Source organism: Neomonachus schauinslandi, chromosome 4, assembly GCF_002201575.2.
Source record: "Neomonachus schauinslandi chromosome 4, ASM220157v2, whole genome shotgun sequence".
Classification (NCBI taxonomy): Eukaryota; Metazoa; Chordata; class Mammalia; order Carnivora; family Phocidae; genus Neomonachus; species Neomonachus schauinslandi.
In genome coordinates, this window is record NC_058406.1 from 167,567,834 (window position 1) to 167,583,400 (window position 15,567).

Sequence of the window (15,567 nt, forward strand, 5' to 3'; positions counted from 1 at the left end):
GCATGAGAGAGAATAAAGCCCTCCCCTTGCTAAAGACGCCCATTTCCTAATCTCAGGGACCTCTAAATATGTTACCTTAAATGACAATGGGGAAGTAAGGGTGTGGATATGTTAAGGTTGTTAATTAGCTGATCTTAAAATGCAGAGTTAGCTTGGAATATTCAGGTGGACCCAGTGTAATCACATGGGTCCTTAATTGTGGAAGAAACAGGCAGAGGATGGAGAACCAGAGAAATGGTAGCATGAAAAGGACTTGGCCTGATTTAGCTGGCTTTGAAGATGGAGAACAGACTTAAGGAATGCAGGTGGCCTTGAGCTGGAAAAGATAAGGAAACAGGTGCTACCCCAGAGCATCCACAATGAACACAGCCTTGCCAACATCTTGCGTTTAGTCTGGTGAAACTCATTCTGGGCTTCTGACCTCCAAAACTGCAAGAAAATGAACTCATATTGTTTAAACCCCTGTTCATGGTAATTTGTTTCAGCAGCAATAAGAAATTAGTATAGTGCCTTAAAAAGGAAGGGTTTGGAGAAATGTGTGGTGAGTGTGAAAAATACCCATTTAGCTGCAGATTTGATTTTCTATGTATAAGTATCTATGTACTGCACACTTCACATCTCTGCCCTACGCAGTGCCTCTACAATGATAGGCATCTACAGCCTGCAATTGAGCCAGAATTCAAACCCAAACCTTTTAGACTGTAGAATCAGTGCTCATTCCAGTTACCATACTGTGTACTTTTCCTCAAGACTATTTGGCATGCTGGTGGTTTTTCTGATCTCTGCTTTGAGCAAAAGCAAGGAAACGTAATGTCAGAGGAGACTTTATAGCACAGAGAAAACAGATTCTCATTCAAGCCACTTAGAGGAACAAACCACCTCTAATTACTTGGATGTTTAAGGAAGATTGATCTGATAGTTGTGTGCAAGAAGGATTGAAGTAAATGAAGGTGGGGGAAGACAGATCAGTCAAGAAGTCCCACAACAACGTAGGCTCCTGAGGGTTTGAATTCTGAATGGCGGGGTAATGGTGGCATTAGAAGTTGAGAGGAGAGGAAGAATCCAGGAAACCTGGAGAAGAAAATCAAACCAAGGGAAATCATGCTATTTGAGAAGGGCAAAGGAAAGACAGAGTCAAAGACAAGCTGTGGCAGGCTTAAAGGGTGGTTGGCAGTGCCCCTGACAGAACTGAAGGTGCTAGAAAACAACAAATTTGGGCAGTGGGATGGGATAGAGCAATGGCATAGAATAAAGAATTTGATTGGCATTTGTACCTGGGAGGGAGACTCTAATCCTTGGACTATCCCAAGTGATATAGAATATTGTTTTTATGCTAATGAAATGGCTCAAGGTAGGCCCCTGGATAATTTTAGTGTGGAGTCTGGTCACAAGAAAGACCAACCATGGGGCGCCTGTGTGGCTCAGTTGGTTAAGTGTCTGCCTTCAGCTCAGGTCGTGATCTCAGGGTCCTGCATCAGGCTCTCTGGCTCAGCAGAGTCTGCTTCTCCCTCTCCCTCTCCCTCTGTGTTCTCTCTCTCGCAAACAAATAAATAAAAATATTGAAAGGAAGGAAGGAAGGAAGGAAGGAAGGAAGGAAGGAAGGAAGGAAGGAAAGAAAGAAAAGAAAAGAAAGGAAGGAAGGAAGGAAGAAAGAAAGAAAGAAAGAAAGAAAGAAGGAAAGAAACAGAAAGAAAGAAAGAAAGAGAAAGAAAGAAAGAAAAAGAAAGAAAGAAAGAAAAGCAAGCAAGCAAGCAAGCAAGCACATGTTGATTAGAGAGTTGGAACTATGAGCTATCTTGACATCTGTGGCATGGAGGAGGGCTGGAAATTGAGTTCAATCAATCATGCTCATGTAATGAAACCCCAATAAAAACTCTAGACAGTGGAGCTTTCTGGTTAGTAAACACATTATTGCTGTGCTGAGAGGGTGATGCATCTGATTCTCCCAAGAAAGGGCACAGAAGCTCCATATCTGGGACCCTCCCAGGTCTTAACCCTAGGAGTATCCTTTATAAAAAAGTATAATCATAAATATGGTGCTTTCCTGAGTTCTGAGAGTCATTCCAACAAGTCATTGAATCTAGGGTCATGGGGAACCCCTTTTTTGTAGCTGGTCTGTCAGAAGTTTCTGTGGCCTGAAGAGCCCTGAGACTCGTGGCTGGTAGCTAACCTCTGAAATGGAGGCAGTCTTGTGGAGGACTTTGCCCTTAACCTGGGAGGTCTGTGTTACCTCTAGCTCCTAGTGTCAGAATTGAATTTCTGCTCACCACTTGGGGTGGAAACAGCGTAGGTGGATAGTGCATGACATCAGTGTCTGTGGGCAAAACTCAGAATTGTGTGCAACTAGTTTCCCCTCAACACTAAGGCCAAAAGAAAATGCTGAGAACATTAAATACAACATTAAAATACTCACACCTTGATTCTTCATTGACCATTCTGACTTCCCCAATGTCTTTGGCCAGTGGGATGGAATGAAATAACAGGGTCTAAAAGACAAAATGGAGTTTCTGTTACTCACTTGCAATGAAATGGTGGACATGTAACTAATTCTCTTTGGGCCATAGCCCTTTATCTTTAAAATGGGAATATTAAGGCCTAATTTGTAAAGCTGTTAAGAGAATGAACATAAAAAGGTAAGATCTTGGCACGTGACAGGTGTTCAGTGACAGTTATTTTCAGCTGTCCTTTAAGATTATTCCCAGTCGGAATGGTTCTTTCTGAGCGAGATTTTCTTTTATCCAGTTCATCAAAAGGAAGTCAAAGTGATTGATGTGGCTTCACTGAACACTCAGTGAACTATCTAACTTTGGGGGGATATGCTGACTCAACCTCTCAAATGTCAGTGGCTGGGAGAGAGCTTCGTCTTAAAGAGGGTCTTACTGTAATTGAAAAATTCACAGCGTCTGCTCTGCATGTGAAGGGAGGACACCCCTTCAATGCCTGCATCTGCTGTCGCTATGATGCCTACAACAGCTTGCTGCCGCATTTGTCAAAACCCATCTTGGCTGCAGGTGCACTGTGTCTATACTCAACAGCGTCATTGCCATCGGGACACCATAAGCTTCAGGGAGTTGCCCAGGGAGGCCCAGCATGTCTGGGGCCCAGAATGAAAGCCAGGCCTGTGGATGCCTCCTTGCCCCCTCAGCTGCCTCCTCCTGACTTGCCTCTCTTCCATCTTGTGGTGAGGTGCTTACAGCTCTGCACCAAATAACCAGCATAGTTTCCTGAAGGAACACCCATTTATCATTTCCCTCCGATGATCACACAAAATGGTTGGGTGTCATCCCTCATGTGAATTTATCTCTTGTGAAGAATACATTTTAAAAAAACACTTGTTTACTATGCCAAGTGCTGGGATAGAAATTTATGTGGGATGACCAGATAAGCTTCTGAGGTTTTATTCTATCAATTGTGCAGACAGGAAGGCTGAGCCCCAAAGCAATCACAGTATTTAGGAGAAGAGACAGGATTTAAAATTAGGTGTGTCTCACTCCTAATCCCTTTTTCCTTTACTGAAGGTTTATTAACCCACATGGGCCCGCTTCTGAGAAAGCTGGCTACTTATTTCTAGGTAGAATCTGCTCTTATTTTCTTTTATTCCCAGACCCCATCACATTTTATTTTTTCTAGAAGCTTTATTATGACATTCCCTATTCTTTAAATGTGGCTTAGTCGACAGAGTGTATTTTCAAATAATTAGGGAAAGAGAACAGTGCCAGCTACCCCCAAGTGCCAGTCTGTTGGCTTAAAGTTTTTTTAATACCCAGTCTTGACTCCATGGTTTGGGTTTAAACAGAATTTTTTTCTGGAGACTTTAGCAAAGCTTACTTCTTTTGCCATCCGCTCTTAGTAAGCAAATCCTGGATGCTTTCCTGGCCACGAGTGCTTAATGGCAGAGTACATCTTGTCACCATCCAAGGCAGATCCTTTTGAGTGGCATATTCTCGTGGCTGGAGGGAAAATTCTGATCCAGATCCCACAAAAAGACAGATGGAGTTTTCCATGCAAAACCATTACTCTTGGATTCCTGGCTAGTGGATTTCTGTTTTTCAAAATTGTGGGTTTTTTGGTTTTTTTTCTCTCCTTTTTGACTCTTGCTGTCTTTCTATCTCAGGAGTGATGTTTGTTATCTCAAGCTTAAATCCAAAGGTGTGATTGGGATAGATCATTGGAAGGGTGTATAAGACTTGAGACAGCTGTGACTAGATCAAATATTACACCCAGTCCAAGCACTATATAATAATAGAGGTCCCAAATAAAAGAATGGTGAATGTCAGGGGAAGTAAGCTGAAAGCTGTTGGCTTTTAGGAAAATGATGATGATTTGATAACTGGGTTGTTCAGATTTAATGAGATGATGTCTGTAATGGTCTTAAGTGTAGGGCTTTCTTCCTCACAAGTTCTCAATAAATGACCTTCACTGTGAGTATCAGGTCAATGTAGAAACAATGACAAATCAGATGAATCAGTGATTTCCTAGCTTTTGCCTTTATAGAACATTGTTTTCTAAGAACCTAAATGGACCCACATCTAACAGGAAAGCATTTAATAAATTATAGTCATTATTATTATTGCTGTTGATATTATGAGCATAACATCAACATTAAGGGAGACAGTTAAACTGTCAGGTGCTAAATGCAATGATTGATACATGTACAGTGGGATTAAGCGCACCCCAAGAGAGAAAGCTAGGGGTTTCCCATCTTTGTTAAGAGAAGCACAAAGTTAAACAAGAGTCTTGATAGGACTGAGAAGCTCTGAGTTCTGATAGCAGCTGTGCAATTTAATTTCTTGCAGCCTCATTTGGTCCTCAAGGATTAGATATAATAATATCTCCCAAAATTGCCCAATAAGAATTCTAGCTCCCAAGTCCTGACCCGTGACTCAAAATCATCCTGGGAGGATGCTAGGGAATGTACAGTTTGAACAAACAATCCCAAATGATACTTATGATTAGGTAAGTTTGGTAAACAACTAGGTTGGAACAATCTATAAAGGCTACCTGCTCTAAAATTCCAAGAAAGTAAGAGTTTCTATTAAAGAAACCATTTTTGCCCAATCTCAATGACAGAGTGAGAGCTCTTGAGTCCTGAAATTGGATTCCATTGGCTGTGTGTGTGTGTACGTGTGTATGCATGTGTGTATGCATGTGTGTACATGTGTATGCATGTGTGTACATGTGTGTACATGTGTATGCGTGTGTGCATGTGTGTACATGCGCGCACGTACATGTTTGTGTTGTGCATGTGTTCACATGTGCGCTTGTGTGCTTTGCTTGTGTGTACATATATGCACACGTGTGTGTGTGTGTGTGTGTGTGTGTGTGTGTTGGGGCATCACTATAGCAATAAGACACTTTAAAAATGCTTAAATCCAAGGTCATCACTCTCCAGGCTAGTTTAGGAATGGCTGGACCAAGGCAGGAGAGATGAACAGATGACCTCATGTTGTCTCTCAGAAACCTATGATTCCATGAGAACGATACAGGTTTTATGCATGATCTGTCCTGTTTACCTCCTCTTGCCTGAAGTCAGTGAGTCATGAAAAACCAAAATTGCTATTGAAATGTCAGTTTGGAAGATGTCTTTGTTTTAGTTAGAAGGATTTTTGTGGAAATATGACTTAAGCTTTTGTGTCTCAAAAGATGAGGTGGATTTCCCTGGGAAAAGACTCAAGAAAACCCAAAGAAATGGGAGACTTATTTTGTATTAAATATTTGGAAAAAGACAGGAATCTCAATCCATTAGTCATAACCAAATACCCAGTGATGGTGCTCCTTCTCTGATGACTCTCCTGGAAAGATTAATGGTTCTTTACTGTGAACTTTCCTTTCCACTCTGGGCTCCCACCTGCAGTCTGAGTTGCCTATTTACCTCATGGCTGAACTATTCTAGTAGTCAGCTCTTCTGGTTTAATAATCTCTAATCTATTCCCGCTCCAATCCATTCTATACACTCCTGCCAGAATAATCTTCTTGAAATTCTACTTTGCAAACATCAATACCTTTCTTAAAACTTCAATGGTTCCTATTGTGTTTATAGGTAAATATTATAAAATTAAAAATTCTCAGATGGATAGAACCTCACAATCATCACAGTTAGCTCCTCAAATCCAAACACCTTTCTCTGGCATTCAAAGACCTCTTATTTACTCTGTATGTTAGTCAGGACTCCTGTTTATGAATTACAGAAACTGGCTTGGGGAAAAGGGAAAGTCAGTGGTTTCAAAGCTAAATAACAGGAAGAAAAGATGTGGCTAGAACCAGGGGCTTGAACATCATCAGGATTCCTTGCTTGTCTCTTCTTTCTTCTTCTCTCTGATAGCTCCCTTTCTCTGCAGCCTCTGGCAACTTTAGCCTCATACTTTTTATAGATTTTCATTGGGCAGAAAAAAATTTTCTTTAAGTAATTCCAAATGCACACATGCTAAGGAAGGTCTCTCACTGAATGCCTTGGGGGGAGTGCAAGAAATAGTTGGGTGTTCAGAAAGAGGCTGTTATTGTCAGGCCCCATTGGAGCTATGTGGTTGAGTTGGGGTGGGGTGGGAGAGAGCAGTTACCTAAAAGAAGGAGGTGCTTACCAGACTAAACTGAAGAGTTCTGGGTAGATAAAGCAGTTAGTTTCACAACTCACAGTGTATTACTAATAAACTTCTTTGAGCTTATTTTATAGTACTCTCTAAATTTTTATATAAACTACATGAGTCTAGACAATGCTTTTGCATTCCATATGTACATTTTAGCCTCTATGGCTTTTCCAGTACAATTCCTTATATCTGCATCCCACCTCATTCTCTCTGCCTAGATGTACCTGTAAAACCTAGGTGAAGTTATTGCTTCTTGGCCTGCCCTGGGCTTCAGAGATGACAGTTGATGAACGTACCATATTTATGCAATTCAGTTGGTACTAAGTATCTACTGTCTGGTATTAGCAAGTACTCTGCTATGTGTACATCCTGTCTCTCCAACTTGATTCTAGCCATCTTCAGGACAGATGTATTTAAACTCAGCTGCAGAGATAATTGTTATTATTACTGTTAAATCCCTGTTTTATAGTTTCCTAGATTTGAGGAGAGAGAAATTTGGAAAATAACAGCAAGAAAGTCAAAGAATTAGAGCATATAGTTGTATTCAATATCAACAATCATAATTACACTAATTGAACTGATAGCAGCTGCTATTTTGAACTTTGATCAAGAGAAGAGAATAATAATAGTGTGTCCCTCAGATTGAGTTTGGGCATCAGTTTAGAAAATATCTCCAAAGGTGTTAAGCATTTTGAAAAGGAGCTACTCCTAGGGCTATCAGTCTCTGCACTGGCAAAGAAGAGCATAGAGTTCTCTGTTCTCAGAGCTCTCCCTTTCTCTCACACCTATTTCTACACCTGAGCATAAACACCTTTATGTTTGACAGGGATAGTTTCACAAATAGAAAATTAGAACAACCCAAGACTATGCTCCTGGGAGTAATGATAGTTTGCCACTCTAACTCTTGCTTAGAACTGGTATAAAGTGCACTGTGTTTAGTACTATAATTTGGCACTCAAAAGTATTATTTTCAATGGAACAAAGATTTTCAGTATATGCATACATACTGAAGATAATCTATTGAGTAAGATGCTTAACAAAATAGGTAGAATAGAAAAATCATGGTTAATAAGGAAAAACCTCTTGGAATATTTCATATGACTGGTCTAGAATAAGGATTTCAAAATTATTTCTTGGTCTGTATTCTTTAGCCCATAAAACTAATCCATCAAAAATACTTCACACCTTGTGTAAGGTTCTAGATGAACAAGAGGACACAGTGGGTCTGGACTCATGAGGATAGTTTAAATTCCCATCCAATCTTTCACATCAAGTTTTTAAACAGCAAAATTGACCAAGTTCTAACTTCTTCCTGGGAGAAATGCAGAGAACTGGAATTGGTTATGACAAAAACCAAACTAAATTCACCTTCATGACTTAAAAAAAAACCCAACAAAACTGATTGGATGTACAGCACCAAGAGTGAACCCTAATGTAAACTGTAGACTTTGGGTGATAATGATGTGTCTGTGTAGGTTCATCAGTTGTAACAAATGCACTGCTGTGGTGGGGGATATTGAGAGAAAAGGAGGCTATGCACGCACAGGGGCAGGAATTATGTGGGAATGGTGGGAAGAATTTATGTTCCAAGGACAGGAGACTAGGTGAGGAGCCTCTGATTGTCTGTGTCCAGCTCTCAGGTCAACCAGTGATCATGTCCACTTGATGACCTCCTCCAACGCTTTTGCATGTTCTTTCTCCATGAACCCCATTGAGTACTCACAGAATAGATCAATAGATGAAAAAGAACCATAAGATCTTGGAGGGAGGGGCAGTAGCATTAATCAAAACATTAATGAAGCAGGGGAAAGGGAAAACCCACTGGCTCTAGAACATTGGTGAACACTCATTACAGCTGAGGAAAGGGAACAGAAGGTGGGGAAAAGTCTATTCTTGGGACAAGGGGCAGGATTAGGTGCTGAATCCACAACTGGCAGACTTCAAGTGACAAGTAACAGCAAAATGCTGCTGGGCAAGGGATGGGAAAGGAACAAGAATGTGTAGACAGAAGCTTTTTGAGAAGCAGCTCAAGGGGAAGATCTAAAACTCAAACAGGCATTGCTCTGATACACATCCACCACCCTGAAAACAAGCTATCTATAGGAGTTTGAAATCTCTGATGCACTGAGTATAACCATTGCAAAAAGAAAAGTAAGGAAGAGAGAAGAGAAGAGAAGAGAAGAGAAGAGAAGAGAAGAGAAGAGAAGAGAAGAGAAGAGAAGAGAAGAGAAGAGAAGAGAAGAGAAGAGAAGAGAAGAGAAGAGAAGGGAAGGGAAGGGAAGGGAAGGGATAGGAAGGGAGGAGAGGAGAGGAGAGGAGGAGAGGAGGGGAGGGGAGGGGAGAGGAGGGGAAAGAAAGGAAGGAAGGAAGGAAGGAAGAAAGAAAGAGAAAGAAAGAAAAAGAAAGAAAGAAAAGAAAGAATGAATTAGTGAATTGCTAACTGAATTAATGCAAAGCCTTCCATTACAGTTCTAGCAGAAGGACAGGCATGACCATATCCAGGTATATAAACCATTTACCTGTCTCCTGACCTACTCAACGCATTTGGCTTTTAACAAAAAAAAATTATGAGACATACAAAAAGGCAAGAAAAAGCCAGTATACTGCCATGTGACAGAGTAATCATCAGAAATAATTTTCAGCTTTACTCTAAAGTGCAAATAATTAAGAGAGTGTGGTATTGGTGGAAGGATAGATTTACAGATAAATGGAACAGAATAGAGAATCCAGAAATAGACCCACACAAATATAATCAACTGATTTTTAACAAAGATGCAAGGGCAATTAAATGGAGAAATGCTAGTCTTTTCAAGAAATCATGCTGGGGGGCACCTGGGTGGCTCAGTCGGTTGGGCAACTGCCTTCGGCTCAGGTCATGATCCTGGAGTCGCGGGATCGAGTCCCGCATCGGGCTCCCTGCTTGGCGTGGAGTCTGCTTCTCCCTCTGACCCTCCCCCCTCTCATATGCTCGCTCTCTCTCTCAAATAAGTAAAATCTTTAAGAAAAAAAAAGAAATCATGTTGGAACAATTGGAGGACCATAAGTAAAGAAGGCCGGGGGGGGCTTCAGTGTGTATCTCACATCTTATATAGAAATTAACTCAGTTACAAAGGTTAGTATCAACAGTAATTAGTCATGCTGATAGCACTGGCCCCTGATATGATGTGAGAAGGGCCATTACCTACATGATATTCTTCCCCCAGATCCTTAACATCAGTCTATTCATGAAAAAACAGGGCGCCTGGGTGGCTCAGTTGGTTAAGCGACTGCCTTCGGCTCAGGTCATGATCCTGGAGTCCCGGGATCGAGTCCCGCATCGGGCTCCCTGCTCGGCGGGGAGCCTGCTTCTCCCTCTGACCCTCCCCCCTCTCATGCTCTCTCTATCTCATTCTCTCTCTCAAATAAAAATAAATAAAATCTTTAAAAAAAAAAACATCAGAAAGACTGAAATTGAGTCACATTTTACAAAATAGCTCACTAGGGATACTTTATACTATCTTTTTAGTGATTCTGTAAATCTAAAGCTGTTTTAAAATTGTAAGTTTTAAGAAAAAGAGAAATGGACATGAAGTCACATACCCTATTTCCCTTGGAGGAGAAGGTTGAGGTAGAGTGAACGCAGAGTAGCAACCAGGGAAGCCGATGAAATTGGCATTTCAGTGATTTATACTTGATGCCATTAACTTTCAGATGTTTCTCAAGCCTAGTTGGTGCAAGGAGACCATTTCATTTTCTGTAAATAGGAACTTTGGTGGAGGAACTAGAGCCTCTGAAGGGGGAGTGAGGGCTCCTAATGTTAACTCCTGTTCTGCTGCTTATACCCTCAGCACTTAATTCCCACAATTTTTTTCACTTCAAGTATTGCCATGTTGGGATTCTGAATCTCTGGGTTTGAGCCTCTTGACTTCACCTCTGCTTTTTATTTCCCCAGATTTATGAGTTTGTGTGGTATTTACCTAGATCTGCCCTTCTGTCAAAGTGTCCATAACTGGATGTGATTTCACAAAGGTAGGGTTGATCAGCACCAATGTTGTACTCTAAGTCATAGTCTTACCTTTGTAGCCTACACAATGATGGGATGGAATAGACCCTGTTCACAGTGATATCCCCTTCTTGGGAATCGCAACTGAAAAAGACAGACCCGCACTAGCCAAGTCTTTACACCAGTCCCAATCTAGGACAACCAGAGTCTCTATCCCAGGAATGTGAAATTTTGAACTGAAAGATACAGGAATGAAAGACGGAGGAGAAAGTGTAGGAAATTCTGCCCCCAAGGGGCCCACAGTTATTTTCATTCTGTTATTTCTGAGGCTCGGATACAACCTGTATTCGTTTTCTATAGTTGTTGCGGCAAATTACCACACACTGAGTGGCTGAAAACGTTAACTCTTTCACTAATAAACATTAATAAAGCTACTAATTCTGTCATAGCTCTGGAGGCCAGAAGTCCAAGATGAAGTTGTCAGCAGTGCTGTATACTCCCTGCAGAGGCTCTGGGGGAGAATTTGTTCCCTGTCTTCCCTGGGTTCCTTGGCTTAAGGCTTCATCACTCCCATCTCTACCTCTGTCTGCACATCCTCTCTGTCTTTCCCCTTTGTGTGTCTCTTATAAAGACACTTGCCGTTGGATTTAGGGCCCACCAAGATGATTTCCTCATCTCAAGATCCTTAATTACATCTACAAAACCCTTTTTCTAAATAAGGTAACATTCACAGGCTAAGATATTTTGGGAGAGCACCATCATTCAACCCAATACCCCACCCTTCCAATTATTTTCTTAAACTAAGTAGTGCCAGTTTCCATTACTTGCAACCAAAATAAAACTAGTTTGGTCTCTCGATGCTAGCTGTGCAGTTGTAAGTGGTTTGCACCGCCTGTATACTAAGCTTGACTTCAGAAATTCTCCAATTTCAATGTAGTAAGAGTTACTTTGGAATTTATTAAGAATGCAGGTTTCTGCCCTCCTCCTCAGTTTCTCAATAAATTGGTCCAGGAATCTGCATTTTTAACAATTCTCAGGTGGTCCTGATGATAAAAGAACAGGAAAAACTGTGAAACCTCAGACCCATTAACGTCCGATTCAAATAAAACCAAGAGGAAAAGCAATGAAAAATAATTTGAAAACTTTAATGATGTTGTTTAGATAGTAAAAACATAAAATCTTTTAAATAAAGTACATTCAATTTCTCAGAGCATCTAGTATTCAGATAATTTATATTTCATACACTTTCCAACATTAAATAATTGACTAAATAATGCATTTTCTATAAAATGATATTACAGCTTATACAGGTAAAAGTACATTACAAAAACACTCCACACAGGAAGAATGGCAGTACCTATTAAGAAATGCTATAAACTTTCCATTAAAAAATATATTTTATCTCTCATTTGTCATTATAATAAACAGAATATATATTTTTCTTTCTAAAATTGTCTTACACAATTTCCCTTTAGGATGATAATATGTACAAACCTTATATCTGAATGAATATAAATAGAAATACTGTAATAGTATTATAGATATATTAGTAACTTTTACAGAAAAAAAAAATATGGCTTTCTAATAAAAGCCTCTAGCACAGCTGAAATCTCAAAGCTATTTAAGTTGACATTCCCATATTTAGTAAGGCACAATGGATCTAGTTTCTTATTTCCAGTTGAATTACTGTGAGCAGTAATAAGGGAAAATATAGTCAGTAGATACGGGACCAGATCTATCAGTTGGATAAACTATTTGGGGTTTATTGAACTTTTGGGGGAGATGTTAGTTCTTTCTCCACACCATTCTTTCTTTTTGTGCCCTGTGGCCAAATCTAGTCCTTGGAGATGAGAAAGAAATCACTGTACCCCCCTCAAGTGCCTGAGAAACAGTTTACTCATTCATTGGATCTGGTCTATTGTGAGGAAATAGCCCAGTGACCACTTCCGGTTATAAGCAGCTTATTTTTACTGATTGGACCTGGCTCCCTATCATTTCTAAAAATAGCTTCTGATATAATCTGTACATGGTGAAGCTGTGAAGGAACCTGATGGTCTTCTTCAGGCTCTGAGTGACAGTTTTGGGGAAGTGGTATGTTTTCAAGTGCTTCAGCGCATGCATTAAGCCCTTCAGGGTGTCTTGGTCGCCATTTTTAATTCTCCACAGGCTGAGCAGCTTCAGAATCTGCTCACTTGATTTGCATGCCTTCAACGTCTTCTCAATGTCTTCTGTTGTGACTTTCTTCCCCGGCAAGCTTTCCATCAAGGTCCGGAGCTGCTCGAAGGTGAGGTTTGTGTGTCCAATGTGCCGCTGTACGCTGTTTTCACACAGGTCGATATCTGCATCAAGCAAAAGCCCGGAGAGACGGTCACATAATGTATATTCTAAAGCCACCACCACAAAACGACCATGAGGCAGAAGGAGCTTCTCCCAGAATTTCGTAAATTTATTTTAAGGATAACCTTCCCTTCCTTTTTATGGCAGAGGGGAGGGCTAAGTGATGCTAGTTATTTGTGAGAACTGAGTTGAGTATTATTTCGTGTTATAAAGGGTAATGTGCTTTATGTATTCTAGGCAACCAGCAGAGCTTTGTGAAAAGCCCTGATTTTGGAAATGAACAGTAGAAAACTATAGACACATCACCCTCAGTTTTCTAAGAAAAACTGGAAAAATTAAAACGATAACATTTCGGAAAAAATAGGAATAAAGTATTCGACTTAGCCATTTTGTAATATAAACTTTCATTAGTGGTTATGTGATATATACCTCATTTGAAGAGTTGGGTGTGATAAATGGTCTTTAATAAATAGCACCAGAGGATTACTATGGAGGAGGAGGAGATCTGAAAAACTCAATAGAATGAGGACAAAGAATGGTAGGATTCATATGGCCTAGAGAATATTTCAGTAATGAGCTGGGACATAAACATAAGAGGGAGTATCTAACATTTCCATTAATGACACGAGTCATTTGCTGTCTGTGAGCCCTAAGGCAAGTCAGTTCATCTTTTTGGACTGAAATGTGCTTATTTATAAAATAGAGAATTTGGCCCCTTCCAATCCTAACAGTCCCTGATTCTCTTATCCCATCTCTTCCCCCACCCCCCTTTTTCTTCCTGCTTCAGGGCTAATTATACTTTCAAAGAATACATTTTATTTGCCAGAAACAGAAGAAAACTTTACTCTGCACAAGTGAAAGTCAAAAATCTTAGTCTCCTAACATAACAGGCCTCAGTTTCAGATGTTTGAGGCTTTTTGGGAAGTATAGGACTCTTTGGTCATCTAACTACAGGTAAAGAGCAGATGGGTTTCTCACTTTGTCTGCATTATGAAAATCTTCCTCCTCCTTTCTGGCAGGTGCTCCCAATGCTAACTGAAGTCAGAACTCTTTCCACTGTATATCCTAAAGCTTACAGTCCACACTGCATGAAACTTCCTTTTCCCCTTGGATTCTTTCCCATCATAACACACACACACACATACACACACACACAGTTTCTAAAGGAGACTTTTTTATAAAAGTCTAAAACATGAGAGTACTTGGTTTTAACTAGCCCTTTTCTCTAAGAAGCTCAAACACTTTACAGACCTCATCTCATTAATCCTCACAACATGTGCTATTAAAATGGTAATTTTAAAAATAGGCTATGCTGTTAGGATTAATGAGAGGACATCTGTAAGACACTTGGAGGCCCTCTGGACAGAATTACCAAATAAATACAAATAAATACAACAGAGCTTCTTGGTGGAAATGCAAGATAAGATCCAAAGTGTTTAAAGAACATCTAGGTAGGCCAGAGGGGATGCTAATAAAACTGCTAAGGGATCTAGAGGTGGAATTCCTGAGGTCTAGTCCTGTATTGAAATGGACTGTCTCTTGTTTTAGAATGTTCCATAAACTTTAAAAAGCAGTCAGGGTGTGGAGGAGGTGAGAATAAAACCTTGCACAACCGCTCTAGGGATATCTTCTATAACATTGCTTGGTGAAAACATTTTAGTCCAATAGTAATTCCCAAAGGGAAACATTGTCCACACAACTGAACAGGTACATAGTCCTCTTGTTTATGATAAATAGGTGTGATTTCTGCTTGATTTGTTTATTTCAGGTTATCATACCTTGGAAGATCTTCTTGAACATATCTTGATCTTTGTTTTGATGCTTCCATAACTTCAGGAGCTGGAAAGTTTGCTCTTGTGGGCTGTGTCGCCGTTTTATCCTCTCTACGCTCTCTGCGTTTACTCTGGTGCCCGGCAAATTATCGACCAGGACACTGAGCCAATTAGGGGTGAACTTTGTAGGAACAGCAAACCTGAAGAATGCCTCCTCACACAGGGTGACGTCTAAAGGTGGGAAAACCAAGAAGATTTACTTAGCAACTGGATTCTTGGAAGTCTAGTGGGCAATAAATAAATAAGCCAACACAATCGGGGTTTTTCAAAATCGAATGTGTTAAAATGTGAAGTTCGGATAAAATCAACCCTCTGTTGGCTGGTCTTAGTGGCAGATTGTCAACCCAACTGGGCTTATGTCCTTTCTAATGTTCTTTTAGGGCATTTAGGGGACAGAATTTAACAAATGTCTAATGAAAACATTGCTATAAATAAATTGCAGCAAAAAATTCTGTGTCTCGATATACACATTCACATATTTGAATGTAAATATTAAATATCCCGTTAAAGGGTTAGCTAGCATCCACAGGTTACTTCAAGATCAATGTCAAAACAAATATAATTACTGTCTTTAGAGGAGCATGAAAAGTAACCTAGAGTAGTAGACTGTTTTCTGCACACACATAAACACATAGTAAACCTTTGAGAACAAGGACGGAGATGGATGTATAAGCATACATTAAGTGGGAAAATAATCAACACAAAAAAATATGCCATTTAGAAAAGAGGTACAATGGCCTCAGTGTCTGGATAGATTAAGAGTTTGTCTTCAGATTCATCAGACCTGGCTTTGAATTCTGACTGCCACTTCACCACCTGTATTGAACCTGAG

General features: G+C 40.1%; 1 protein-coding gene and 1 long non-coding RNA gene across 3 annotated transcripts in view; one reads left to right on the plus strand and one right to left on the minus strand.

The window, feature by feature from the left end:
• Positions 1-12,986, plus strand: part of LOC110578862 — a 248,952-nt gene extending 235,966 nt beyond the window's left edge. For both annotated transcript variants that reach the window (XR_002480202.1, XR_002480203.1), the window contains one exon: positions 12,898-12,986. This is a non-coding gene — a long non-coding RNA (uncharacterized LOC110578862). The remainder of the gene's footprint in view (positions 1-12,897) is intronic.
• The window catches only part of TNFRSF11B (TNF receptor superfamily member 11b), a 28,451-nt gene continuing 24,582 nt past the window's right edge, over positions 11,699-15,567 (minus strand). Inside the window, exons 4-5 of the mRNA XM_021688393.2 lie at positions 14,682-14,906; positions 11,699-12,905 (exon numbers count right to left, since the gene is read on the minus strand). Coding sequence (XP_021544068.1) covers positions 12,517-12,905; positions 14,682-14,906 — 614 coding nt within the window. The 3' untranslated portion in view covers positions 11,699-12,516. The remainder of the gene's footprint in view (positions 12,906-14,681; positions 14,907-15,567) is intronic.